Below are 27,813 nucleotides of genomic sequence, written 5' to 3'. Positions count from 1 at the left end.
AGCAGTTGAATCCTGTCCAACTCATGAATATATTTTGCTCCATACTGAAACCAAATTGATCCGACGGATTATATTAACAACCTCGAAATGTCTGGAAAGGCCAAGAATCGCCAAATTAATGAAAAACTAACAAACACAGATTACTTGGATGTGAAAGATAAGCTTGATTCGCTGAATATCCAGGAGGACGATACAATACGAGCAATGGCAGTGGAGACAGCAGCAGAAGCAGCGCTGAGTTTGAAGACGTGCAAACGTTGCAAAAACACGTATGATCCCTCCTCCAATTCATCGTCCTCCTGCAGATTCCACCCATCTTTCTTCGTTTCCCGTCGTCACGACGACCAAAAAAGGTACAAATTCCTCTTCTTCAGTTCCTCCCACTTGTGTTACTAATGCCTTAAGACAAAATTATCCTTTCTTAAGAACATTCTGATAATTTGGTCGTGTTTGCCCAAGATCGATCATCTACCGTCTACTTCTTAGCCTTTACCCCATTATATCTGGGGCTTCTGTTCTATGAATTCTATTGTCCGACAATGTCAAATGCGATTTGCGTTATTGAATTATGGACATAGCCATCCTTGATACTTTTTACTATATTCTAGACAATTTACCTTCTTGTAAGATTAATAAATCCGGCTGCTGGAGTGCGGCTCAATTTCTTTTAGTTTTATGTTATTTCAGTTGGTTTAGTTGGAACCTTCAGCTGGAGTTTTCTCCCCTGGTTTAATTTTGGGGTTAGTTGCTACGACAAGGGCATCTCTTCCATCAAACTCACCTGGTATCTTTTTGTGGAATCCTTCTCAATAAATTCTGGTTCGTCCTCCTGACAATATCTTGAACACTCCCTCTTAGTAGGGAGGATCTACTCAGACATCTAAGTTATAGAGAAATGTCCACCATAGCTACTCCCATGGTGTGGCTCCATCATGAATGCTCCCATGAATGGAAATGCAAACAAACACAAGTGTTCATCACGTAATCACTCACATGATGTCGTCATCTTACGATGACAGTCGCAATAGCTACTCCTAGAGGGTGACTCAACACAAGTATTTAGTCATAGAGTCACTCACATGACCACCGTGGCTACACCTAGATGGCGAGTCCATCATGATTACTCTCATGAATGGAAAAATAAAAGGGCACATGTGCCCATCACGAAATCCCTCAACGTGATGTCATTATCTCATCATGACATTCACCATAGCTAGTCCTAGAGGGTGAATAAACACGAGTTCTAAGTCATGAATTATCTCACATGACATCCATAGGGTTACTCTCAAAGGGTGGATCCACCATAGCTACTCCCTGAGGGTGGAATAATGGGCTTCACCTCAAACTTCACCCTCACAGAGAAGAATGTATTACAAGCTATGCTCCACAGAGTTTTCGGGACGGGGACGTTTTAGGAGACGGGGATGTGTTTCCGGTATGGGTATGGGTCGAAGCCAAAATTTAAGGGATGGAACCTCAGGGGACAATGACTAAAAACATAGGGGATTATTTTATATATAGAGACATAATTCAAATATGCCTATCATAACATTGATAAACCATTCACCATAGACATTTTAGAAGATCAATACATGAAATATAATCAAAATTCTAATTACTTCCATTATAACTGATGAAGGTACGCTCTAATACCACCTGATGCAGGTAGCTCTGATACCACTGATGAAGGTACGCTCTGATACCACTTGATGGAGGTACGCTCTGATACCACTTGATGAAATGGGCCACACCACCCTACCAACTCATAACCAAGAATACAGCAATATGAAGACCAAGAGAAAATAAAATGCTTCCCATTAAATTTTATTATACTTGAAAATCCAATAGTAATTACAATAACATTTCTGCAAGATCTCTCAAAATCCAATCCAAACCGAAGCTAGTCCAGATCCACACTTTGGTAGAAACCTCCAAGATCTCAACTTGTGCTCGCAAGCCACCAAGCAACCTCCTTGTTTCTAAACCGCAATCACTAGCTCTTCTCTAACTTTATTCAAGATCCAAGTGTAGACTGCCTCACATTCGGCGCTCTGTCCACACACTCACAACTCCACTATAATCCTGCTATAAACTGCCTCACATTCGGCGCTCTGTCCATAGACTCAGGAAAACTCACTCTTCACTTCCTCCTTCTCTTTCACACCTTGAAGCGTACACACCTTCCAAGCTTCTACTTCTCGAGCTTGATTAGAAATGCTCATATGCTTTGCTTAAATAGGCACTTACCACCCAATGCATGACTTATCCACAACCTTCTACAACTTCCATAACCTTCTACAATGTCCACAACTTTCTACAATATCCATAACTCTCTAGAATTCCACCAACACACCTCGATAAATGGAATGACAACCATTTTTTTAAATTTTTTTATTTTTTTTACTTTTCTATTTTATGCCACCTATGTACCTCAAAAATAGAAATTCCTCCTTTTTTTCTTTTTCTCCTTTTTCCCTTTTTATTTATTTATTTTTTTCCTCTAATTTTCGTCACTCTCTCTCTTCCAATTTTTATTTTTATTTTTAAAAATTTTTAAATTTTCTCATGCAAGATGCTCTTGCATCAATAACAATATGACATACATATATAGCAAAAATCAAAATGCCTAAAGGCGCCAAGTATCATGTTGAAATCAGAATGAAATAAAAAGAAGTCCAATTAAAATAGTTAGTAAATACTAAACCCAATCTTTCCTCACTAAACACAATCTTTCCTCATTGCTTCTATTGCTCTTATGTTTTCTTTCTTCTTCTTAGAAAGTATGTAAAATCTAAAAATGAGTAGAGGAGTTAGTGTTTTAAAGGACCAAATATGAGTTGCATATTTTTATTATGTTTTTACGAAGACTAGGGGCCTTGCGGACAACAAAAATTAGAATTTTTTTTTTTTGTAGTGTTTTGCCTTTACCAGATTAGCTAGAAAAAAGGGGACAACCAGCAGCTTTGGGACGGATAGGGGACAGAAAAATTATCCCTGGTATTGCTGGCCATCCCCAAGTTTCCTACCAAAAGAAAATGGTCGTTTTGTGGGTGTTTTTGAATTTGCAAAAAAAGTGGACGACTCAAGAGACGGCCAAAATTCGTCCCCGTGTCCCCTTTTCGTCCTCGGTATGGGTATGACCCCAAAACCATAGGGGATGTGTCCCCGTGGAGCATAGATTACAAGGGTTAACACAAATTTCTCTGTCTCAAAGAAAATTGCTATAAGGGTTGATGCCTCAATTTTCTCTGTCTCGGAGAAAAATCCTACAAGGGTTGGTACCTCAAATTTCTCAATTTGGGAGGAAAATGTTGGAAGCATGAATGCTGATGATATTATGGGGGAGTATTGTAGAAACATGATTAGATCATTATCATAATGATATGTTACACTCGTGACTATGTTTGTCATTGATGTCAACATAGCAGTTTTTTGTGGTCTCTGATAGAAGAACAACAGAAAGATCAAGTTGGTACGGATAGACAGTTGAGTACTTTCACTAAGCGAGGTTAAAGAGAGATACTACTAAGTGTCTAGCATATGCAGCTAACCTCAGAAGCGAAAGATATTAAGTCTGGAAGAAGTTATGCAAGTTTTGGTGAAGACTGTTATGAGATAGAGTTTACAGAGGCATGTTTAGGTAAACTTGTTATAGCTCTTAGCAACGTTGTTACTTTGAGAAGCCGAAGTTAAAGATGTGAAGAAGACATGTTGTGATGACGTGGCTAAGCTCACTCATCATAATATTGCATATACGAAAAGATATTCAAGTTATAAGGCAAAAGATTAATGTTATCGCTAAGTGTAACATGTTCTATGTGGTCTTATAATAATTAATTGAGAAGGTGCAATACTTGACTCAGGGAATTGTTGTATGGATTTGGTATAAAGGAAGGACATTTTCCTTTATCATGTATGGATGAAAGAAAATGATAGTAAGCAGCACGAAGAGCAGAATGCGAAGATAAGAAAAGAAAAAGGTGAAGGAAACTTCATTGCCAAGGTTTTATTGTGTGATCCGAAGTATGATACTTGGATCCGAGGTTCGTAACTTGGTTTACAAGGTCTGACAGTGATTGATCCAGTTGATAGGACAGAGGAAAGTAGTTAAAGTTCAATACATATAGTTATTCTTCAAGGAATAGTTGAGAGATCAGTTGGACAGTGTGTTCAATGGTCTTGCCCTAGAAGCTGTTTGGACAGTGGGTCCTTCTATCTTCTACAACTCGTAACAGGGTTGGAATCTTATAACAAGGACTCAAAGTCTCCTAACAGGGACTCATATGTACTAAATGTTGTAACAGACTTCTAACAGGGACCATCTTCTAACAAGGAATATTTATACTAGTATATCATCTTGTGGGCATCATTTCCCTCGGGGTTTTCCCTTTGATCAAGGGTTTCCCTAGTTAACATATCTGGTGTAATTGTGTATGTGCATCTTTGTATGGTTGCTGTTTACTTTGGTTGAATGGTTAAGATTATTTAAGATGGATAAATGTTTTAATTATTGGATAATTGTTTCAAACCCCCCCCCCCCCTCCTCTTAGTTGTCTTGGTGGACTATTGTTTCTAATAGAAAATGCTACAAGGGTTGATACCTCATATTTCTCCACCTTAGAGAAAAATGCATACAAGGGAGTGCACCTCAAACTTCTCCCTCGTAGAGAAGAATGTATTACAAGGGATGACACCTCAAATTTCTGTTTTAGAGAAAAATGCATACCTCAAATTTTTCAGTCTTAGATTTAGTTACCCAGTTCTCCCCCTAGCCCTTCAAACCAGGCAAATTTTGAACCGATCCTTGGTTCTAGTCCCAGTTCCCTTTTGGGTTCTACCTGGGTTCAAACCCAGGTAGGTTGGTTCCTCTAGGCCGAACCTAGGTTGAGCCATGGTCGAACTAGGGTAGATCAAGGCAAATCGAGTGTGCCCTAGGTACAATTCTACTGAGAAACATTCTATAATTTAGTGCAGAAAATTATTATTATAGAATTTGAATAAAGATCTTTAACATTACAAAACAAAAATCGTTGAAGTTCGGATATTTGTTAGATCAAATTAAACTAGCACTCAAGATATCTTCTAGTGAAATTTGTATATCCAATTGCTGATAATGACCCCCATCTGCTTAATTGGAAGCTCTGTATTGTGATAAATCATATTTTAAACATTAAACATCATCTTCAAGTAGGATGTTAATTACAAACTAACAAGCTCTTTGTACCATGAAAAAGTAATAAGCGTTTGACAACATCAAAAGCAAGAATGTCATCAGTGCAACTGATCTCATTAACATTGGCACTATTTGTGAATTGACTAATGCCTTTTATGATGAGAAGAAGATGAAGATTTAGATAATCCATTAGATGATTAAGACTTAGTATAAACTATAAAGTTCTAATTGTTGAAAGTCAAAATAATGGTACTTGGACTCCATATTATTTAATATTTTGGTGTTGCTAATAGATATGATGTTATGATTATAGTGTTTTTGTTGTTTTTATGATGCTATTTGGCATTCTAATCTTAATTCATTCTTCTTGGATGCATACATATGTATATGTATATGTATGTATATACATGTTTCTGTATTAACGAACCCAAACCCTATCTCAAAATTTACCATAACCGCCTGAATCCACACATTTGATGCCATGCTTCTAATCTTCACAAATGCTCCCTTTGGCTAACTTCTCAAGCCTTGTCTTGCTCGACTCTTACCTTTTGCCCTTTTGTCTTCCCACATCAACAACTACCCTTGTGGCTGCTTATATAATAGCAAGTCCCACAAAACCACCAAGTGGTATTACATAAACCATATGCTAAAACCATGTGCTACCTAACCCATTGACCTCACATTTAATATTGAACATTTAATTCTTTTCCCCAATAGTAAATAATTACATCAAATATTATCACAATGTTACAATACAACTCATCAAGTATATTCCCTGGGAATCTTCACATGTGGCACGTCCATCTAGGCGCAACATTACATAATAAAATAAAATAATACAATATAATAATATTATGCAATGTGTGCAACACACATAATCTCAACAGTTTAATACCTAGGAGAATGAATTAAGATTAGAATGCCAAATAGTATCATAATAACAACAAAAACACTATAAACTTGTAATCATGGCATCATATCTATTATCAACACCAAACTAAGATCCATCAAAAAAGAAAAATAATTAGATTCATCCCATACATATTTTTCATTCTCCTTATCCTCTTTCATTGATCAAAATCCATACTCGACCCAAAAATGAAAGCATGGGTTTTGATATCGAAAGTCACTCTTTTTTCTACTCCTAAAGAATAAATTGAGGTAATTGCCTGACAAAAATACGTATCAATCATTGTTGTTTTTCATTGATTTCTTCCATGAAATGATATCGAGTTCAAGTATCATTGTTTTGACTTTCAACAATTAGAACTTTATAGTAAGATTCAATCATCTAATGGATTATCTAAATCTTCACACTCTTCTTCTTCTTCTCCATCAAAAGCATTAGTTGATTCACAAATAGTGCCAATATCAATGGGATCAGCTGCACTAATAACATTCCTTCTTTCCAAGTTGTCAAACGCTTATTACTTTTTCATTTTACAGACTATACAAAGAGCTTGTTAGTTTGTAATGAACATCCTACTTGAAAAATGCTATATAAGTAGCTTGCAACTCCCTTTACCTATCGAAGATGTTGTTTAATGTTTAAAATATGATTTATCACTATATACTATATAAAGCTTCCAATTAATCGAATAGGGGTTAGTATTGGCAATTGGATATAAAAATATCATTGGAAGAAATCTTGAGGGCTAGTTTAATTTGATCTAATAAATATCCGAGCTTCAACAAATTTTGTTTTGTAATGTTTAAGATCGTTATTCAAATTCTGTAATAATCATTTTCTGCACGAAATTATAGAATGTTTCTTAGTGGAACTGTACCTGATTCACACTCGGTCTGCCTAGGTCTGCCCTGGTTCGACATAGGTTTGGCCTAGAGGAACCAACCTGCCTAGGTTCGAACCCAAGTGGAACCCAAAAGGGAACCAGGACCGAAACCAAGGACCGGTTCAAAATTCATCTGGTTCGAAGGGTCAGGCGAGAACTGGGTAACTAAGTTTTAGAGTAGATGGAATACCTGGACTTCCCATCATCACTGGGTCACATCTGTCGAGAACATCTTGGACAGGCTGGAACACTCATCAATTAAGGACATGTAAGCCATCTGCCAACAATCCTCAAAGACAATACTTTGAAGCTTTGTATATGCCATACATCGTTCTTATATCAAAATCAAACAAAAATAGTTTCACACATAGCTTAACCTTTTCCACCAGAGCCTTCTTACTTGCAGGCAAAGACGTGGTATCGAAAACAATGCCGCTTGGTTTTGGAGTTGCACATGAAAATGAGCACACTTTCTGCAATCTGTATAAATGAGGAATAATGTTTTTGCAAACAGAATTACTTTGAATAGTTTTCTGTCTCTCATAAATTCAGAAGTTTGACTTGTCTAGATTTCAGGCAGTGTATTATTTAGTTCTTATTGTAGATATAACAAAACAAGTGGTTGTCAACAAATTGAACCCAATTCTGAAACAAAGTGTGCACATGCAATCTAAACTGATACAGCAGCCTCTGCAAATTTAATTCCATTTGATTCCTATTTTCAGACTATCTTTCTTCATTCAGCTACAAAAATTTCAACACTTCCTTTTTAACGATTCTTCGCACAATCCTTACCCATATTCGTATCATACACTTTGTACCTCAACAACTGATATCTTTTTACTGTGCAGTTCATTTTATACTCTCATTTGCTCACAACTTTAAAATAAAAATATTGTATTTATAATTCTTCCTAGAAGATTTGGGCATCAATTAGTTCCTTCTTCAAGCCATCTAACAGACAATTAGTGACAAGCAGTTGCCCAAAGTAATCTTTTGTAATCTCCATAATGAAGACGTAAGAATGAATAAACAAATATATGCTGGCATTTCATGTAAAAGAGAGACAATATTGAGCAGTAGACACCCATGTGTATTGACAGATGGCAAACGCCTAGAATTGATGGTAACTAAATAACTGCATCTGATTTTCTATGATATGCTGAATCATTTTGAATTTTTGCCCAATAATTTTCCTTTGGAAAAAAAACACTGCAAATCGTAAACTCTCAAGTTGATCTTCTATGGCCTAGCCGTTATTGGAAGAAGACACAAGGTTCAATATTATCATGTTTTATTTGAGAACATTACTTTGCGTGTCGAGATTAAAGACTTGAGGCAGCTTTTGTAAACAATGTATACATATTGACTCTGACTTAAACAATATATTTGTATCTTACTTCCTCTGTAATATTAATCGCTACCAACTCCTTTAGGAAGACACTTACATGGAAGTCAGTTGGGTTTCATCTTACCTAAATCACTGCACATCTCATCTCTATACTCAATCCCACTCATTCATTGTGCCAATCAAACAAGTCAAGCTTGAAATCACAAAAATTATATATGTTGTTTGCGCTGCATGGGCAGTCATAGCCAATACAGTCACTGTGAAGATCAATATGTTGGCAGCATTATTTCTGCAATCTCACAGGCTGGTAGGGAACCTGCTCTGATCCCGTGTTTTTTATTGCACTCGTTTAACCATGGGCACTGATTTGCCCTCCCAGCTATAGACAATACCCAATTATGACCCCAAACACTACAAATTCTCAATAATGCAGAATTTGTGTGTATTTATTAAATCCAAGAGAGGAAGATTAATCTTCCTTTATACTTTGGTGCCCCTTCACCAAGGAACGCCACTCTTCCAAGTGGTTCCAATTATTATGTTATTAATATAATATAATAATTATAGTATATTACAATATTAATATAATGATAATATTATCACAAACTTTATGTTATCTATGACGGTCTGAAGGAGTCTGACCATAGCTACAATAACCTTAACAGAATTGAGCACACGTCATCCTTTTCTTATCTTATGAAAATACACGTCAGGCCTCTTGCAGTTCTATTGGAATAGGAACTTGGTAGACTGAAAAGCAATTTAGTGGCAGAGGACAGGAAGCTGAAATTAAAAAAGCAGCTGAGGCCTCTCCTTTTGTTCGATGAAGTGTCTTTGAGAGTGAAGAGGGCTCTAAAAGCAATGAAAAAGCTACAAAGTTATTACTCTGATGCTGTATAGAAATTATACTATTACCTAGTCGAGCAACTATACAAGACCTGGTGCTAGCATAAATTATATTTTGGTCGGCATATGAGTTGCCAATACATAGAGATAAGCCTATAAACAAATATAAGATTAAAAGAAAGAGTATAGACCATCAGAGGAAACCAAAAAGAAGTGCTTTAATATGATCGTATTAGAAGGCATTAGATTCACTGTCGTCAGATTTTAATGTAATCTTTGTAGGCTTCATGATTCGGGTGGCAATCTGAGAAAAAATCTAACAGAAAAAACAAAAACAAGAGGGTCGTCTTGGCAGGGTGTAACACCATCACTGTTGATCATAAAGCTTAGGTCATATTCCATGGTCATAAGAATGGTTGTGGCAGGTGTAGATTTTGCTGAAGAATCTTGACTGTTAAAACTGATTCAAAGTGGCCTGAATCCACAAGATAGAAAATTTTAAAATATAAGGAAAAGAGCAATATTGTGCTTGGATGAGTGTTACATCCCAAATTTTGCCCTAAAATTTTTAAGCTGTATATAGCCCTTGTTATATCATGTTAGTTATAGTAGTTATTTAATTCTTCATGTTCATGTGAAATTGAATCAGTTAATTATAGCTGTTGCATCAATTTGATCATGTTCATGTGAAATTGAATTAGTTAATTATAGCCGTTGCATCAATTTGATTATCAAATGAAATTAGTCAGTTAAATCTAATCGTTGTGTTCATGTGAAATGGAATCAGTTAATTTTAGCCATTGTATAATGAGATTTCTTAATGATCACTTGATGATTTTGCTTAACAAATTATGAATTTTGAATTGATGTTTTGGCAAGAATGTTGTTTAAAAATGTTTACAGGATGAAGACCGGAGAGAGAGGGGAAGCATTACGAAACGAGGTCATTCGGAATGGGATGATCACATGATTCAGTTATCAGGAATGATAGGTTTGACCTAAAAGTTGCCGTGGCAAGGTTATTAGGGCTTGACGATAAATTTCTTAGTGGAAAATCGCATGAGCTAAAATTAAAAAATAAAAAACAATATAATTATTAAAATAAAACAAAAATTCTTACCTTTATTGATTTTATTAAATAATAATATCACTTAATATTGTATTACTCTCTTGATTAAAATCATAAATAAATATATACAAAGTGGCACTATTACATTAGGCTTATTAATCCAATAATGCCACCTTGCAAATACTTATTTATAATTTAACCAAGATGATAATATAACATTAAATAATATTAATAAATAAAACTTTTCATCTTTCACCTTCGTTTCTATATTTCTTTCTTTTCATATTTTTTTTTCCAACCGATGGAATGCAAATCGAATATGAGTCTTGTAACGGTAGGAAGCCGTAAAGTCATTCCAAAAACTTTAAATATGATTGCCTTGTCGTATTCGGGACACAAAGAGATAGTCGGCTTCCTCTGCGTTGCAAATTCCTTTTGAATTCCCTGCTCTAAATTTCGGTGTCCTTAGCAGCTAAGACTTACGTATTTGGTTGCCATAACCTACTACATTTTGTGGAGCTCTGAAGGAGACGTTTGAGACCAAGATATTGCCAGTTCAACTGTTAGCAGTGAGTCACGTAAGGATACCACCTGTATTTTTTTTTTCCTTATTTCATTCTGTAATACCTGATAGGTTGAGACGGCTTTGAGTGATATTCCATGATATATTTTCATTTTGTTTATTTCCAGTCAGCAATAAAACAAGCCGTCTTCCCATGTTTTAATGCATACGTAAAACACCATAAGTCTGTGTTTACTTCCATGTAATACTGCCTTTGAAGTATGTCCTTAGCTGATATAATTGTTTATTCAGGCAATAATTCAAACAATTTAATGTCTTGTAGGAAACAGAGCATTCCCTTGATTGCCAAATATATGAATAACCTCGAAGGCTTTTTCATTTTAAACTTTATTTCCTTCATAATAATAATTGATTAACAGCAATGAAATCATCAAGGTTAACACCCGACAGTGTCAGAATGAGGTGATTTAAGTGAAGATAATCAAATAAAGACAAATTTTCAGGCACCAAAGGGTCACCGGCCTGAAGGCCTGATAATGGTGAGGAGGTGTAGATGAACCTGTTAAAAGAAATACAAGTATAAGATCAGTAACCATTATTACATAAATAAAAACCTAAAGAAAATAGCTCATGCAAAATCCACTTTCGAAATTAGTTGTCAAGCTTGAGTGGTGGAGATCAGGTTATAAACCCACATCTTGAAATCTTTGGCCAGGGTGGTAAAAAGGCAAACTTGTCACAACAAATTGATCGTGTTATTGTCCTGATGTTTCAAATAGTGGGACCTCAACCCACCTGATTACTCGAATGGCTGGATCAATGAACGTCCCGTACCTGACCTCGGGGTAGGGAGGGTCGTTTTATTAATTTAGAGCTTGTGGGGATAAGTAAAAAGGTCCACGGTTGGGAGGTTAAGCCTATGATAATGCTTCTCTTCTCACCAAAGTCAGAGTTTGGACAACCAATTAGAAAGTCTCTCGACTAAAAACGGCATGTTCTTTCTTACTTGAAAATTAGTAATTTTCTTTTCAAGCTGTAAGTTTTTCTTTACTGAAAGGTTAGATATTATCTGAAAATTTGGTTAGTTATTCAAGAGCATATTAATCTATATATTTTTCTTTTCAATAAATAATAAATAAATTAGATTTATTTTCAGCTGATTATAACAGTTAAAAGTTAACATTAAACTTGTGTTCAATAGAAAAGTAATGTAGATTTAATTTACAGTTTTACATTTTTGAATTCCATGTCAAGTGAATATGAATTTACAAATTCAATTAGTTTAAGTAATGGAATTAGTTAGTAGTGAAATCTGTTGTTACATATGGTATCAAAGCGTTGGGTTCAACACTGAACCTAGGGCACATCACCTTCCTAAAATCTATAATAAAAGATTGAAAAAAAAAAAAGAATACAGGATGCTAGTACGTAGAACACCTCGCAAGAAAATATGTCATCCTATTTTTCCTTATCTCATCAAGAATATGACTAGGTATGATTATTCTTGCTGTTCCTTGCCTCAAGATGATGAAACACTGAACCAAGCCATTCAACATATGAAGAAGGAGAGAATTCGATGGATCCCTACCAAGAAGGCAGCATATAGGAATAAACTAATTTAGGACTGGAACGCTCGGTAGAGCAATCCCCTCTTCCATTTTCATAGATCGTGGATGGTACGAGACATGTACCAGGTAGAACCAGAAGTTGTAAAACAAAAATAAAAATATTCTATGGATGTAAAACTACCTCAATAGAGGAATTTTGTAAATAAAGATTACTTTGTTGAGCAATGGAAATTTTGTTGAGCAATGGAAATGAAATTCAACTTTGTTGAGCAATGGAAATTATTTTGTAAATAAAGATTTGCTTAGTCGAGCGATATAAATTTTTGCTTATCTTGTTATTGGCAAACAATGAGAAATTTTAACAATAGAAATGAAAACTTCCTTTTTGAGCTATGAAAAACTAAAACTATAAATTGAACTATGTAAACTAGCAGGTGAAAGAGACCTAAAATACAACATGAGTAACAATGAGAATGCATAAAATCGAGAGATAGTTCGTGAAAACCATCAATCCTTTAACGAGTTACTACTTCAAATTTTACAAGAAACACAACTAAAACTAGAAACTATGGAGAGAAGAATGAGCGAGATGGCAGCCCAGATGGGGCAACATTGGGAGGAAATGCAAGACACACCCAGAGCCGAGACAGAAGTCTCAAGCCATAATAAAACCCCCTCCCCAAAACAAGTTGATAATCAAAAGAAAAAGGAAATTGTGGCTGACTTATCAGCAGATATTAAGAAAATTAAACCCCCTAAGTTCTCTGGTACTGAATTAGGACAAGAAGCCGAAGCATGGCTGACAGAGATGGAACAATAGTTCGAGATTCGCAACTTTTCGGAAACCTCAAAGGCAGTATGGGGCATATATCAATTCACTGGAGAAGTAGCAACTTGGTGGGGAAACACCAAGGTGGAATTGAACATTAGATCTACTAACATTACATGGAAAAAAATTGTAAACATATTTAGGACACGGTGGCTGTCTCAAACTTTCTATGACTAGAAACTCATGGAACTTTAGAATTTGAAACAAGGAGATATGTCAGTTCATAGATATTGGGAGAAATTTACAAGATTGCTTAAATACGTACCACCCTATCAACAAGATACCAACTTAAAGGTAAGAAAGTTTAGTATGAGACTGAATAACAGAATAGGGGGAGATGTAGATGTCCTTGCACCGTGAACCATGGAAGAAGCCTTGAAAAAAGCTGTTCGACAAGAACATAAGGTTAAAAAGGATGAATTATTCGAGACAGTAAGAGAAAGACCGGTTGGAATTCAAAAGGTGTTGAATCCGGACCACTAAGGAAACAATTTAAAGACTTTAAAAACAATAAACCTAAAAACAAAAGCAACAGAAATAGAAACAACCAAGGAAATTTTCATGTGAGCAAAAGTGACAGGAATAATGAAGGAAGAGGACCACTGGGGGGTTGTTATATCTGCAAAGGGAATCACTATAGGAGACAATGCCCTAAAATCAATCAGCCACAACGCTCACCTCTGCCACAACAACAACAGGTTTTTCAACAGAGAATTCACGCAGCCTTGGATAACAGATAGGCGGAACAACAGATAGGTCCTATCGAGACACCGGGTAGATTTATGGAAACCTCGTAACTATACTCATTGATACCGGAGCAACTGAATGTTTTATTTCACCTAGACTGTTAAATAGATTTTCAAAAATAACTGGTTTTATGGAAAACCCACGGATGGTCGAATATACAAACCAGTCAAGGGCCAAGGTAGAGCAATGCCTGTATGAAGCTCAGGTTGATTTTCCAAACTTCTCTACAGAATTGAATTGAATTTATATGTAGCTCCATTAGGATCTTATGACATTATCATTGGAATAAATTGGCTTAGCGAACATAAGGCTAAGGTAGATTGCCTTGCCAAAACCGTCAATTGTGTGGATGATAGAGGTAGACCCACAAGTATTTCAGGAATCAAACATGAAATTAGAGCCCAACAGATTTCAGCAATGCAACTTAAGAGATATGGAAGGAAAGGCTGTGAAATTAGTGCAGTAAAAGTTGAAGATACAAGAGAAACCACATATGGGGATGACTATATCTATGAAGAGGGAGAAATTAAGCAAAAACTAAAATAGCCATTTGAAGAAAAATATCCCTATTTGAAGAACTATCAAGATGTATTTCCTGAGGAACTTCCTGGTTTACACCCTTCCCAAAAATTTGACTTTACTATAGACCAAAGTAACAAGAATCGGAATCGGATCGGAATCGGCAAGGCCGAATCAAATCGTGAATCGGCCATGAATCAGAATCGAATCGGCCATGAATTGGAAAATTTAAAAAACCCTTGAAATTTAGTAACTTATTTCATAAACCCTTTATCGCTGATTCGATTCACCGATTCACAAAAAATCGTTTGGCTTGAATCGAATCGCCAAATCGCGTTAATCGCATGAATCACCATGATTCTTGGAACTATGCTATAGACTTAATACCTGGAGCAGAACTTGTCTCCAGAGCCCCATATAGGATGACCACCACAGAGCTAATGGAATTATAGATACAATTGCAGGATATGTTGGATAAGAAGATGATTCGACCTAGCGTTTCACCATGGGGAGCCTCTGTGTTATTTGTAAGAAAGAAGGATGGAACCATGAGGCTGTGCATAGACTATAGAATGCTTAATAAAGTCACCATCAAAAATTGATATCCATTACCCAGAATAGATGATCTCTTCGATCAAATGAAGGGTGTGACTGTGTTTTCAAAAATTGACTTAAGATCAGGTTACCATCAACTGTGAATTAAGGAAGAATACATACACAAAACTGCTTTCAGAACTAGGTATGGACATTATGAGTTTACGGTGCTACCATTTGTGTTAACTAATGCTCCTACAGCCTTCATGAACCTAATGAATAGTATATTTCACGATTGTTTCGACAAATTTGTGCTGGTATTTATAGATGATATTCTTATATATTCTAAAAACGAAGAAGAACACCAGAGACATTTAGAGATAGTATTACAGAGACTTAGAGAACATAAGTTATACGGAAAATTATCAAAGTGTGCCTTTTACCAGAAAGAAATACAGTACCTAGGGCATACAATTTCAGCACAAGGCATAGCAATAGATCCATCTAAGATTAAAGCAATTAAGGAATGACCCATACCTAGAAATGTATCTAAAGTCAGGAGTTTCATGGGATTAGTTGGATTTTATAGGAAATTTGTTAGGAACTTCTCAAGAATAGCTTATCCAATCACATCACTTTAGAGAAAGGGGAAGAAATTTGTTTGGATAGAAAAATGTTAATCAACTTTTGAGTTTCTAAAAGAAAAACTGACTACTGCACCTATTTTAAGGGTACCTGCTCTATAGAAACCATTTGTGGTAATCACTGATGCTTCAGGTGAAGGATTAGGGGGGTGTGTTAATGCAAGAAGAACAAGTCATTGCCTATGAGTCTAGGAAGTTGAAAAATTACGAGAAAAATTACGCACCTCATGACCTGGAATTAGCAGCCATAGTACATGCTTTACAAATGTGGATACATTATCTTATTGGAAAACCCTTTGAGCTCCGATCCGATCATCAAAGCTTAAAACATATTTTCACTCAGCAAAATTTGAATGCAAGGCAGAGGAGATGGTTAGAATTTTTGGCAGATTATAAGTTTGACATAAGCTATATTAAGGGGAAAGAGAATAAGGTGGCTGATGCTTTAAGTTGAAGAAGACATATTTCAACAATGACTAAGGTAAAATTTCAATTGAGGGATCAAATCTTACAACATTTAGAGCATGACGAATTTTATGAAGAAATCAACATGGCACTTATTAGAGATCCACAAGACGCCAAATATTCAGATTTTAATTTAGAAGATGATGGATTGTTGAGATATCATCACATAATTTATGTACCCAATCATCCTGAGCTGCGAAGATTAATTTTAGGAGAGTATCATTCAGCCCCATATTTAGGACATCCAGGGGTAACAAAAATGTTATCTAACTTAAAACCCTTATACTTTTGGAAGGGAATGAAAAGAGAGAGAATTGAACATGTAGCAAGTTGTTTAGAATGTTAGAGAGTGAAAGTGGAACATAGATACCTAGCAGGATTGTTACACCCAAATGAGGTACCTGAATGGAAGTGACAAATAATATCTATGGACTTTGTATAGGGGTTGCCTATGACCAGGAATCGACATAACACTATTTTGGTTGTGGTTGATAGATTGACTAAGGTTGCACATTTTATTGCAGGGAATTTATCTGATGGAGCACCTGAGATAGCCCATAAATTCATAAAAGAAATATTTAGATTACATGGGGTTCCAGAGAAAATTATTTCAGATCGAGATACAAGGATAACTTCTAGATTTTGGCAGACATTATTTTCAGCTTTGGGCACTAAATTGAACATAAGTTCAGCTTATCATCCTGAGACAAATGGTCAGATAGAGCAAGTGAATCAAGTACGACCTTTTAAGGGTTTATTGTATGGATAGACAGTATCAATGGGAAACGTACTTACCTTTGGTTGAATTTGCATATAATAACTCATACCTGTCTTCGATTAAAATAGCTCCCTTCGAAGCCTTGTATGGCTGTAAATGCAGAACCCCAGTAAGCTGGAATTGATTAGAGGACAGGGTCATTGTTGGGCTAGAAATGCTACAAGAGATGGAAGAACAAGTACTTCAGATCTGCTAGAGATTGAAAGAAGCAAATGACAGACAAAAAAGTTATGCTGATGCAAAAAGAACACCCAGAGAGTTTTCAATAAGGGACAAGGTGTTATCGAGAGTTAAGCCTCAGAAGAGTACTATTAAATTTGGCAAGAATGCTAAATTGGCCCCCAGATATGTAGGACCTTTCAAAGTTTTGGAGGTTGTTAACCCAGTGGCTTACAGGATTGCTTTACCTCCAGCCCTTGCCAGGATGCATAACGTCTTCCATGTGTCTTACCTTAAAAAGTTTGTTAGTCATCATAAGCACATGATTGATTGGAAATTGTTACAGGTATGAGAGCCAGGGGTAGTAGAGGTAAAACTGCTCAGAATACTAGAGGTACGTAAGCTACGCTTACGAAATTGAGAGGTAACTCAGTGCAAGGTCTAGTGGGACCAGTATTCAGAAGATAATGCTACATGGGAAGATTATCATGATATTTTTCAGAAATACCCCTATCTTTTTACAAAAACTGGAAACTGAATATTTTTCTTTTATTTTAAACCTTTAAATACAATTTGATATTATTTCATTGTGGACGATGAAAAACTTAAGGGGGTGGGTATATTACATCCCAAATTTTGCCCTAAAATTTTTAAGTTGTTTATAGCCGTTGCTATATCATGTTAGTTATAGTTATTTAATTCTTCATGTTCATGTGAAATTGAATTAGTTAATGATAGTTGTTGCATCGATTTGATCATGTTCATGTGAAATTGAATCAGTTAATTATAGTTGTTGCATCGATTTGATTATCAAATGAAATTAGTCAGTTAAATCTAATCGTTGTGTTCATGTGAAATGGAATTAGTTAATTTTAGCCGTTGTATAATGAGATTTCTTAACGATCACTTGATGATTTTGTTTAACAAATTATGAATTTTGAATTGATGTTTTGGCAAGAATGTTGTTTAAAAATGTTTACAGGATGAAGACCGGAGAGAGAGGGGAAGCATTACGAAATGAGGTCATTTAGAATGGGATGATCATATGATTTAGTTATCAGGAATGACGGGTTTGACCTAAAAGTCACCATGGCAAGGTTATTAGGGCTTGACAATAAATTTCTTAGTGGAAAATTGCATGAGCTTAAATTAAAAAATTAAAAACAATATAATTATTAAAATAAAACAAAAATTCTTACCTTTATTGATTTTATTAAATAATAATATTACTTAATATTATATTACTCTCTTGATTAAAATCATAAATAAATATATACAAAGTGGCACTATTACATTAGACTTATTAATCCAATAATGCCACCTTGCAAATACTTATTTATAATTTAACCAAGATGATAATATAACATTAAATAATATTAATAAATAAAACTTTTCATCTTTCACCTTCGTTTCTATATTTCTTTCTTTTCATATTTCTTTTTCCAACCGATGGAATGCAAATCGAATATGAGTCTTGTAACGGTAGGAAGCCGTAATGTCATTCCAAAAACTTTAAATATGATTGCCTTGTCGTATTGGGACACAAAGAGATAGTCGGCTTCGTCTGTGTTCCAAATTCCTTTTGAATTCCTTGCTCTAAATTTCGGTGTCCTTAGCAGCTAAGACTTACGTATTTTCTTGCCATAACCTACTGCATTCTGTGGAGCTCTGAAGGAGACGTCTGAGACCAAGATATTGCCAGTTCAACTATTAGCAGTGAGTCACGTAAGGATACCACCTGTATTTTTTTGCCTTATTTCATTTTGTAATACGTGATAGGCTGAGATGGCTTTGAGTGATATTCCATGTTATATTTTCATTTTGTTTATTTCCAGTCAGCAATAAAACAAGCCGTCTTCCCATGTTCTGATGCATACGTAAAACACCATAAGTCTATGTTTACTTCCATGTAATACTACCTTTAAAGTATATCCTTAGCTGATATAATTGTTTATTGAGGCAATGATTCAAACAATTTAATGTCTTGTAGGAAACAGAGTATTCCCTTGATTGCCAAATATATGAATAGCCTCTGAGGCTTTTTCATTTTAAAGTTTATTTCCTTCATAATAATAACTGATTAACAACAATGAAATCATCAAGGTTAACACCCGGCAAGTGTCAGAATGAGGTGATTTAAGTGAAGATAATCAAATAAAGACAAATGTTCAGGCACCAAAGAGTCACCAACCTGAAGGTTTGATAATGGCGAGGAGGTGTAGATGAACCTGTAAAAAGAAATACAAATAGAAGATCAGTAACCATTATTACATAAATAAAAACCTAAAGAAAATAGCTCATGCAAAATCCACTTTCGAAATTAGTTGTCAAGCTTTAGTGGTGGCGATCGGGTTATAAACCCACATCTTGAAATCCTTGGCCAGGGTGGTAAAAAAGAAAACTTGCCACAGCAAATTGATCATGTTGTTGTCTTGATTTCTTCAGTTATTTTTCCGAATAACTGTTGGGACCTCAACCCACCTGATTACTCGGATGGCTGGATCAATGAACGCCCTGTGCCCGACCTCAGGGTAGGGAGGGCCGTTCTATTAATTTAGAACTTGTGGGGATAAGTAAAAAGGTCCGCGGTTGGGAGGTTAAGCCTATGATAATGCTTCTCCTCTCACCAAAGTCAGAGCTTGGACAACCAATTAGAAAGTCTCTCGACTAAAAATGGTATGTTCTTTCTTACCTGAAAATTAGTAATTTTCTTTTCAAGCTGTAAGTTTTTCTTTACTGAAAGGTTAGATATTATCTGAAAATTTGGTTAGTTGTTCAAGAGCATATTAATCTATATATTTTCTTTTCAATAAATTAGATTTATTTTCAGCTGATTATAACAGTTAAAAGTTAATGTTGAACTTGTGTTCAATAGAAAAGCAATGTAGATTTAATTTTCAGTTTTACGTTTTTGAATTCCATGTCAAGTGAATATGAATTTACAAATTCAGTTAGTTTAAGTAATGGAATTAGTAGTGAAATCTGCTGTTACAATGAGTTTTATGTTGCATATCACAGGGCATTTTTGGTCACATGACATTTCAGATTCTGTTGCAAATCACTTCTCTTCTTATATTTAGACATTTCATTTGTTGCTAAAATGACGAGAAAAAAACTTATCTGATTGCAGTTATTGGTGTTACAACTTCACATTGTTTCTCAAAGATTGCTATGTTTATGTGAACACTGTTCAGCTTAAATAAAATGTTCATTTGTATTGCAGTATTATATGTTATTACTGGGTTCACTTCTGTTGTTTAGTCTCATTCCTTTCATAATTTGTTAAATTTTTCCAATATAGTATGTTGTCCACCAGATTACAATCTGAATCTGTTTTGGATGTTACAGCAGTTTGTTACATGTTTGAATGTTTCATCAAACAAGGTTAAACTGTAAGAAGCATGGTTTGGAGATACATGGCTCTTAAAATACCTGTTTTGTTGGTTCAGATATTCTCAGATAAAAAATAAATAGGTAAAATAAGATCCTTGCAAACTGTTGCTCAATGATTTCCTCAAGAAGTATAAGACCGAGTTGCTGGAGTAGTTTTCCAACATTGTTTTACAATTCAAACAAACACATTCCTTTCTTCATCAAGAAGATCCTTCAGAGGTGCAACAACTTTTAAGATACAAGTCACTTTAGATATCTCTCATATTGAAGGTTCTGGTTAAAATAGATTTCTGACAATGGAAAGATGACATCTGTATCCTATAAAATATGCTTCTATTCTAAATAAATGGCTGGAATCATACTACCTCCAAAGAAACAAAGAAAATGATAGAAAGATCACTTGAGTAGAAGAATTTATAAGTTAAAACATGGGCGGACTTTGTAAGAGGATGAACACATTGCGAAGAAATATGGTAACAAAAACAAAATACCATTACGCCAGGGTCAAAAACAGAATGTGCAAGATTCTATGAATGCATTTCTTGCTTTGGCAGCATAGTTTGCACTCATGATAGTAAGAGGCTTAGGGGTTTAAAATACTGCGGCATTTTGCAATTATGCATCTGAAGAGAGATGAAATTCTTGAAGATCAAGACATTTAGAGAAATACCTGGATGGTGCATTCTAGATTGAAGAAACATTAAACTATAAAGGAAGGAAAGAAATGTCTCGCAGCAATAAAACACTGACAAGGTGCTTTGCTGGATGATCACTACAGTATGACATGGGAAAGCAAAACAACATTCACATTAGCAAGTGGCACCTGAATGAAGATTTTCAAGTTAAACAACCACTATTAGTCGGAGTGAAAACCCTAGCAAAATATTCTGCACCAGCTTGAAAACCGGCATCCACACTAGCACAGACACTTCTTACCACTGTACAGAGGGGGAAGTGAATTAAAGAGGAAGATACCCACACCATTGTTTCCATGACTCTTATCTTGTGGTTCAAGATAACATTTATGCACTTGATAGTTCATTGTGGCAGCCTAGAAGGCCTGATTTCAAAATATGATTTCAGGAGCTTGAATCTGCTGGTGCTACTTCATTCTCAACTATATATGATCTGTTGGGTGAATTATGGTAGAGATATATATGTCATTTGACAATGGCCCTTCCATATGAATTCAAGTTTGTTTTGGGATGAAGTGCATTGTGATAGGATCTCCCTTGGGAATTACTTTCACCACCTTCTGTTGGTAAACCCTTTCATTTTTCCTGAGGGATATCCCTTGATTAGCTCTCAAGCCAGCCACAAAAATCCCTTGCATCTTTATGCAGCTGAAGGTAATGCTCTTAAAATTTACCTTAATTTTTTCTGAGAGATATCCCCTGATTAGCTCTCAAGCCAGCCACAAAATCCCTGACTTTAATTGATGTCCCACAAAATTCCTAGTATTGCCTAGGAATATTAAGTAATGATTCGAGTGGCGGCTTTAAATTTTAATGATTGCCGATGAATAATTAAATTCTTACTAGCAATAACTATAGCTTTTTCTTCCTTTTATTTAATTAAACACTTAACCCCCATTATTAACTTAATGCTTTAGCCTATGAGGAGAATAGATAATAGGCTAGCATTATTATTTATTTATTTATTGACATGCTAGGCAAAAAGGGGACATTCCATCTCGGCAAGTCAAGATAACACCTGGTTGTTCCTTCAAATTTGAGTTTCAAACTTTCTTCATTGGGAGGGAAGGGCTATCTTCTTTGAGCTACCAAATAGTTGAAGCACTCTTGGCCATCTGTTGGTCCACGTGTGCTCGCTTAGACTGAGGTTTGCCAAACCTTCCACCTTGTAATTTCCCTCAATCACCGAATCCACCATAAGATGCTAACACTCTTTGCAAATCCTGACCCTCCTTGAAAAATCCTTATATTTCTTTCCAAACATGCATTCCAAATTAAGAGCAAAGGTAACCATATCTGAATCCTCTTCAAGCACATGCTTTGAACACTTATCTTCAAAGCTAGCTCCATCATAAACAACCCCATAGAGATCTAGTTTTTAACTATATTTTTGAACAAATGGACTGCGAATAAACAAATGCCAAGTGGTGTTCCTGCTGTTATAACACAAGTTGTTTTGAGGAGGACTGCTCATTTGCATTATGTTTAGCTTCTCCCATGTCAATTTTTGACCATGCATTGCAACACCCCACACTCTTTTGGTAGGAAAGGAAGTCAAATCACTAGGTTGAGTAGTTAGAGAAGCAAATGTTTGATTGCACAACCACTTCTCTCAATCTACACCCATCTCAAATGATTGAATCTTCGCAAGAGACCTTTGGGATTGGGGTAAACTTTAATAGCTACAAAAATGTCACATCCCACAATGGGAAGATGCTAGGATATTTGATCAAATCCAATGAACTACTAATTTCAATTGTGTAATAATTGACAAATGCCCCACTATTATTCTCATGGCAACTCAGGCAAAATCTGCATCTAACCTTACAGGTCTCTTGGATATATTAGGGGCTTTAGAAATAAATTTTGTCACCATTTCCAATATCTATCTCAAATTCTTTCTCACGAGTTCTATGTGTTGTCTCATAAAATTTGAATCGTAGATCCCCAAGGAATTGATTCTTGCAGTAGGATACCACAGTTGCTGTCAGTGCTATACTTGACCTGCTTAACCCAATTCAAAAGCTTGTTTCACAATGCAGTCTCCCAATCAGCTTTTTACCAAAGGCAAGGTGCTTTTCATCTTCCTACAATCTGTAAAACTCAATCCTCTGCTTTTCTCTCTCTTTGTAGATAGCTTCCCACTTTGCCAAGTGAACTTCCACTTCCACTTCTATGCCCCACCATAGGAAACTTCCTTGCGAATTCACAATTGCCTTGACAATCTTACTTGGAATCTAAAAGAGTAATATAAATTAAATATGAATAACCAATAAGGGAACTTTAATCAAATTAATCCAGCCAACTAAAGAGAGAAACCTCTATTTCCAAGAAGAAATCCTATTTTGGACGCAATTAGAACTTTCAATCTTCCACGGACATCTTGCTTTCTACCTAAGGCATCCCCAGATATGAATTTGGAAATGACACACAATCAATTTCTAGAATTCTCCTTATGTTTATTGAGTCCCCTCCAAAGGTTTTAAGAAAATATATTTTGAATTTATTCTTGTTCACATGCAGCATGAAGTTTCTTTATATGAATCCAACACCTTTCTAATTGATTTATCTTCCCTAACACTTGTCTTTCGAGAGAGCATTTTGTGTTTCTCAAACTGAAGACAAGTCTGGAAGAAATTCGAAGGCCTCAAATTCTCCCTCTTTATTGCTTCCCCTTCATTGTCCTTCATGATGCCTCTGCTGCAATGAAGAATACAGAAGGGTGTGTGGATCCCCTTTACTTGATCCTTTAGAGGCTTCAAAAGATGTTGGGGGGAAGCCATTATCAAGCATTGGAAAGATCCACAGGAGAGATGCATCCCCTCACCTATCTTGACCATTCTTCGCTAAAACCAAACTTTGGCAGAATCACCTTTCAAAAAACCCAAGAGATATAATCAGAAACCTTATTCGTGTCTTGATTTAGAACCATACCTTCTGTTTTTATTTTATTGAACGATCATCTCACGGGAAACAATTGCATCCCCAAAATCTACATCCCTGACAGAATTCCACTATATTGATTTCATATGATAAAATCCATATAGTCCATCATCTCATTACCTTGAATTCTGTTACAATTTTGAGATTATATTATAAAAAAATATTGGGAAAAAATTAAAAAATATTTGTCCTAGTTTTTGAAATTAGAGCCAAAAGGTCAAATTCCAAGGTTTGGGCATAGATTTTCTCTTTTGGCATTCCTTTGCCGCAACCTAAACATCTTACCCTTCTTTTTCCAACTTTTTTTGGAAGAAAGCTAGCTTGGAACCCATTTGGCTTGGGGCCTTCCTTGCTTCAAGAGAAAAGCTTGCCACCTTGACCTCCTCTGTTGACAGCGGTTTCATCAAAGCTTGAGTTTGTCCCTTGATTTTGCACTTAGGATGTTTTTGAAGCGAAATTTCTGAGCTTCAATTTTCTTCAGGTTGTGCCAAAAGCTACCTTAAAATGGAAAAAGCCTCCTCTCAAATAGCATTTATATCTTCCAGTAATGTTCTATCCAGGTATGAATTTCTACACTTATATTGTACTACCAATGAATATTAGTAGACAAGTGAAAGAATCAGTGTTTTGATCTCCCTCATTTAGCCATTTCACCTTGGATTTTTGCATCCAAAAGTATTTCTTCCCTCCTTAGCAACTGACTCTGCATCATTAGTACCTATTTTACTCATTCCTCTAATATTCAAATGAATCTCCTATACTTGAACTATCACCTCTTTTAGTTGTTTGTCTACCCTATTTCTCTTTTAAATAGTGTCGCGTAGATTTTTTTTGCACTCCTCAAAACCAATTTTCCACCATTAACCCAACTTCTGTTCAAATTGCTGGTCTTTGAACCACATAAATTCCATCTTCAAAGGAACACCTCTGGGTTTCTGATCCGTAACCTTTCCAGTGAAAATCAGCAAGTAATACAATCTAGATAAAGGAACAACTTAAAAATATGGTTACTCCCTCCAAACTCCTCCAAGAATCTGCCTAACTGAATCTAGGTATCATCTTCACCAACCTTTCATTGTTCCATGTAAATTCGCTTGTGGACATCTTGATATCTAATAGGGCTTCATTTGAATGGGAGGCATGATCTTAAGAACTTGAATTAGAGTGAAGGTTATGACCTTTCTTTTCATTTAAGCTTAAGGGCGGCATTGAATTCTCCTCCTTAAGGCCCCTCAATTACTGCTTATTTCTTCCCATAATTGACCCCTACCACTTTTTGCAATAGGTCCTGTACATTTGAAACTTTTATTGAGACTCATAAGACTTGCACATGCATAACATTGGATCCCAAAATCACCTCATCTCTACCTTTCCAGAGAATAGCCAATCCTCTTGCCCTGGTAAACATAGAGACCCTCCCCAACCTTTTCCCTTGCCTCAAATTTTATTTAGAATGCTCCATATTTCTTCTTGGGCGGGGGGTGTTGGAGTCTCCACTGCTAGACCAATAGTAATTAAAAGATTTCATTTTCCCTTTAGCAATTTCCATTTTAGCTTCTTCGCTTTAGAACAAGTTTTCTTCCTGTTCTTTTATTATCACTTGATTGGCCTCATAATTTTCTTACACAACTTCTATTACTTCTACGTCTTTCCACAATGTTGACCTCAGTAACCACTAATGTATCCAATCTAGATAAGATATAGCTTCTTCCTCCACCTCCAACTCCTTCCTTACCATGATTTTGACCAAGGGGTCAATATTATCCCTTGCATCATTTTCTAATTTAAAGTACTATCAATGATTTTTTATTTGATATGTGCCTTCCATTGCCTGATCCTTACCAGCTTCCTTATTCTCCCCATATCCAATTCCCTTCTTATCCTCATTTTTAAGGATCCCGTATGCTGCACTTGGCAGGATTCATTCCTATCATTTTTTCCTTTTAACTCTCAAACTTGTATTTATTTAATCCTTGGTGCTCCTTCAGTCTTCTTTTCATGCCATTGGCTTTGTGCAATCCTTTTACACCTAAAATACCTGATTGCAATACACATAGAGCTACGAGTCGTGGACATAGGTTAGCACAAAAGAGTGTGGCCTCACTGAATGTAGGAGAGGTTTGGCAAAGTTGATTTGATATGTGTCTTCCATTGCTTGATCCTTACAATCTTCCTTCTTCTGCCCATATCTAGTTCCCTTCTTATCCTCAGTGCACTTGGTAGTATTCATTTCTATCATTTTTTCCCTCAGCTCTCAAACTTGTATTTATTTATTCCTTAGCACTTCTTTAGTCTTCTTTTCCACACTATTGGCTTTGCGCAATCTTTTAATGCCTAAAATACCTGATCGCAATACATAGAGTTAGAAGTCATGGACATAAGTTAGTGCAAAAGATTGTGGCCTCATTTAATGTAGGTAAGGTTTAGCAAAGTTGATTACCACACAAATATGGGCACATGTGGCTAATTTACCATTCTCCTTATAAAGGGAACTTGAAGCAAAAATTCTAATGACCTCCCCAATTTTCCTAAAAAATATTTGCTCCAAGATTTTGGAAGGAATTTATATGGCCTAAATCTAAATTGGGGATTGAGAGGGGATATCTATGTTTGGGTCAAGTCAGATTATCCATTTTCTTATACACAATCATGTGTTGCTCATGAACCAAGGGGGGCCTCCTTGAGAATGCTTTCTCTATCCCTTATTTTATTGAAATGTAATTTGGATAATATTTATATGGTCATGGGCAATCAGCCATTTTCTACCCATCCAAGTTTTGGCTTGCTCTCTATTTGGCCATTTATAGATAAATTTGGCAATAGCTCCTTTTTGTTCCAGATCTTAAATGTTTGATTTTTGAGAGATTTTTTTTTGGCATTTTTTGCATTACAAACATAGGTGGTCTAGGATAATGCTGTAATCAAAAACCAATTTTTTAGACTTCCTTTAGAGCATACTCTCTATGCAACAGAGATACTGTTGTGGGCACCTCATCAGCACTGGTTGTTGCATAAGCATTCATGATAAGTCATGTAAATAATTGGCTTTTACATCTCTTTGAATGAATTACTGTCCAGTCATATGAGAGTAAAAACATCTATGTAGTGCAATTCATCTTGGCATTCCTTTCCATTACATATGTAAAGGCTGTTGCAAATTGTCATAAATCAAATCTAAACAACTAAAAGGGTGTAGTTCAAGTAGAAAAACATATTTATTGCTACAATCCAAGGAATTGAGAAAATTTACCAGATTTGGTTGTAAGTTACACATATTTTAATGTCTACTTGGACATTTTTGGAGCATTTTCACAACGGTGAAGTTTAAATGTTCAATGTTCCTCACTGTTATTGAATCTTTTATTTTAAATCAGGTCAAATAACCCATTTGTAGTCTTCTGTGTGAGCATATGATTGTTGTTAGATACATAATTTTATTAACCTTCTCATTTGACACAGGTATTACGAATTAGGGCCTGAAGATCCTCCCTACGCTGCCAAGTTTTATGACTGTTGTGGTGCAGAGGAACCAGAAGCAGCAGGTTGCAGGACATCTTTCCACATCTCATATGATGATACATGATCGGCTATTATATTCTATTTTAGATTCTCTATGCTATATATATGCTCATAACTTGTTTCTTGTAATTTGAATGGTGGTTTGTCAAAGAGAGTTCCCCTAGTTTAGTTCAGCTAGCTTGCAGTTGTCCGCAAATTCACTGCTTACATTTAGTTTACTTGTATTTTATAACTGTCCTATAGATTTTGGAATTTTTGCAAA

General features: G+C 35.6%; 1 protein-coding gene across 1 annotated transcript; it reads left to right on the top strand.

Moving 5' to 3' along the window:
• Positions 1-27,813, top strand: LOC149551301 (F-box only protein). Its single transcript, XM_089786854.1, has 2 exons — positions 1-353; positions 27,492-27,813. The coding sequence occupies exons 1-2, from the start codon at positions 88-90 to the stop codon at positions 27,613-27,615; spliced, it is 390 nt and encodes a 129-aa protein (XP_089642980.1). The 5' UTR covers positions 1-87; the 3' UTR covers positions 27,616-27,813.

This window comes from Cupressus sempervirens, chromosome 6, assembly GCF_028749045.1.
Source record: "Cupressus sempervirens isolate cs-2001-9-10 chromosome 6, ASM2874904v1, whole genome shotgun sequence".
Taxonomy (NCBI): domain Eukaryota; kingdom Viridiplantae; phylum Streptophyta; class Pinopsida; order Cupressales; family Cupressaceae; genus Cupressus; species Cupressus sempervirens.
This window is presented reverse-complemented; position numbering and strand designations above follow the sequence as displayed.

Excerpts from the sequence above, each read along its gene's own strand:
- LOC149551301 (XM_089786854.1), top strand. The coding sequence starts at position 88 with ATGTCTGGAAAGGCCAAGAATCGCCAAATTAATGAAAAACTAACAAAC. Across the intron at positions 354-27,491 it reads CGTCACGACGACCAAAAAAG|GTATTACGAATTAGGGCCTG; the intron begins GTACAAATTCCT and ends CATTTGACACAG.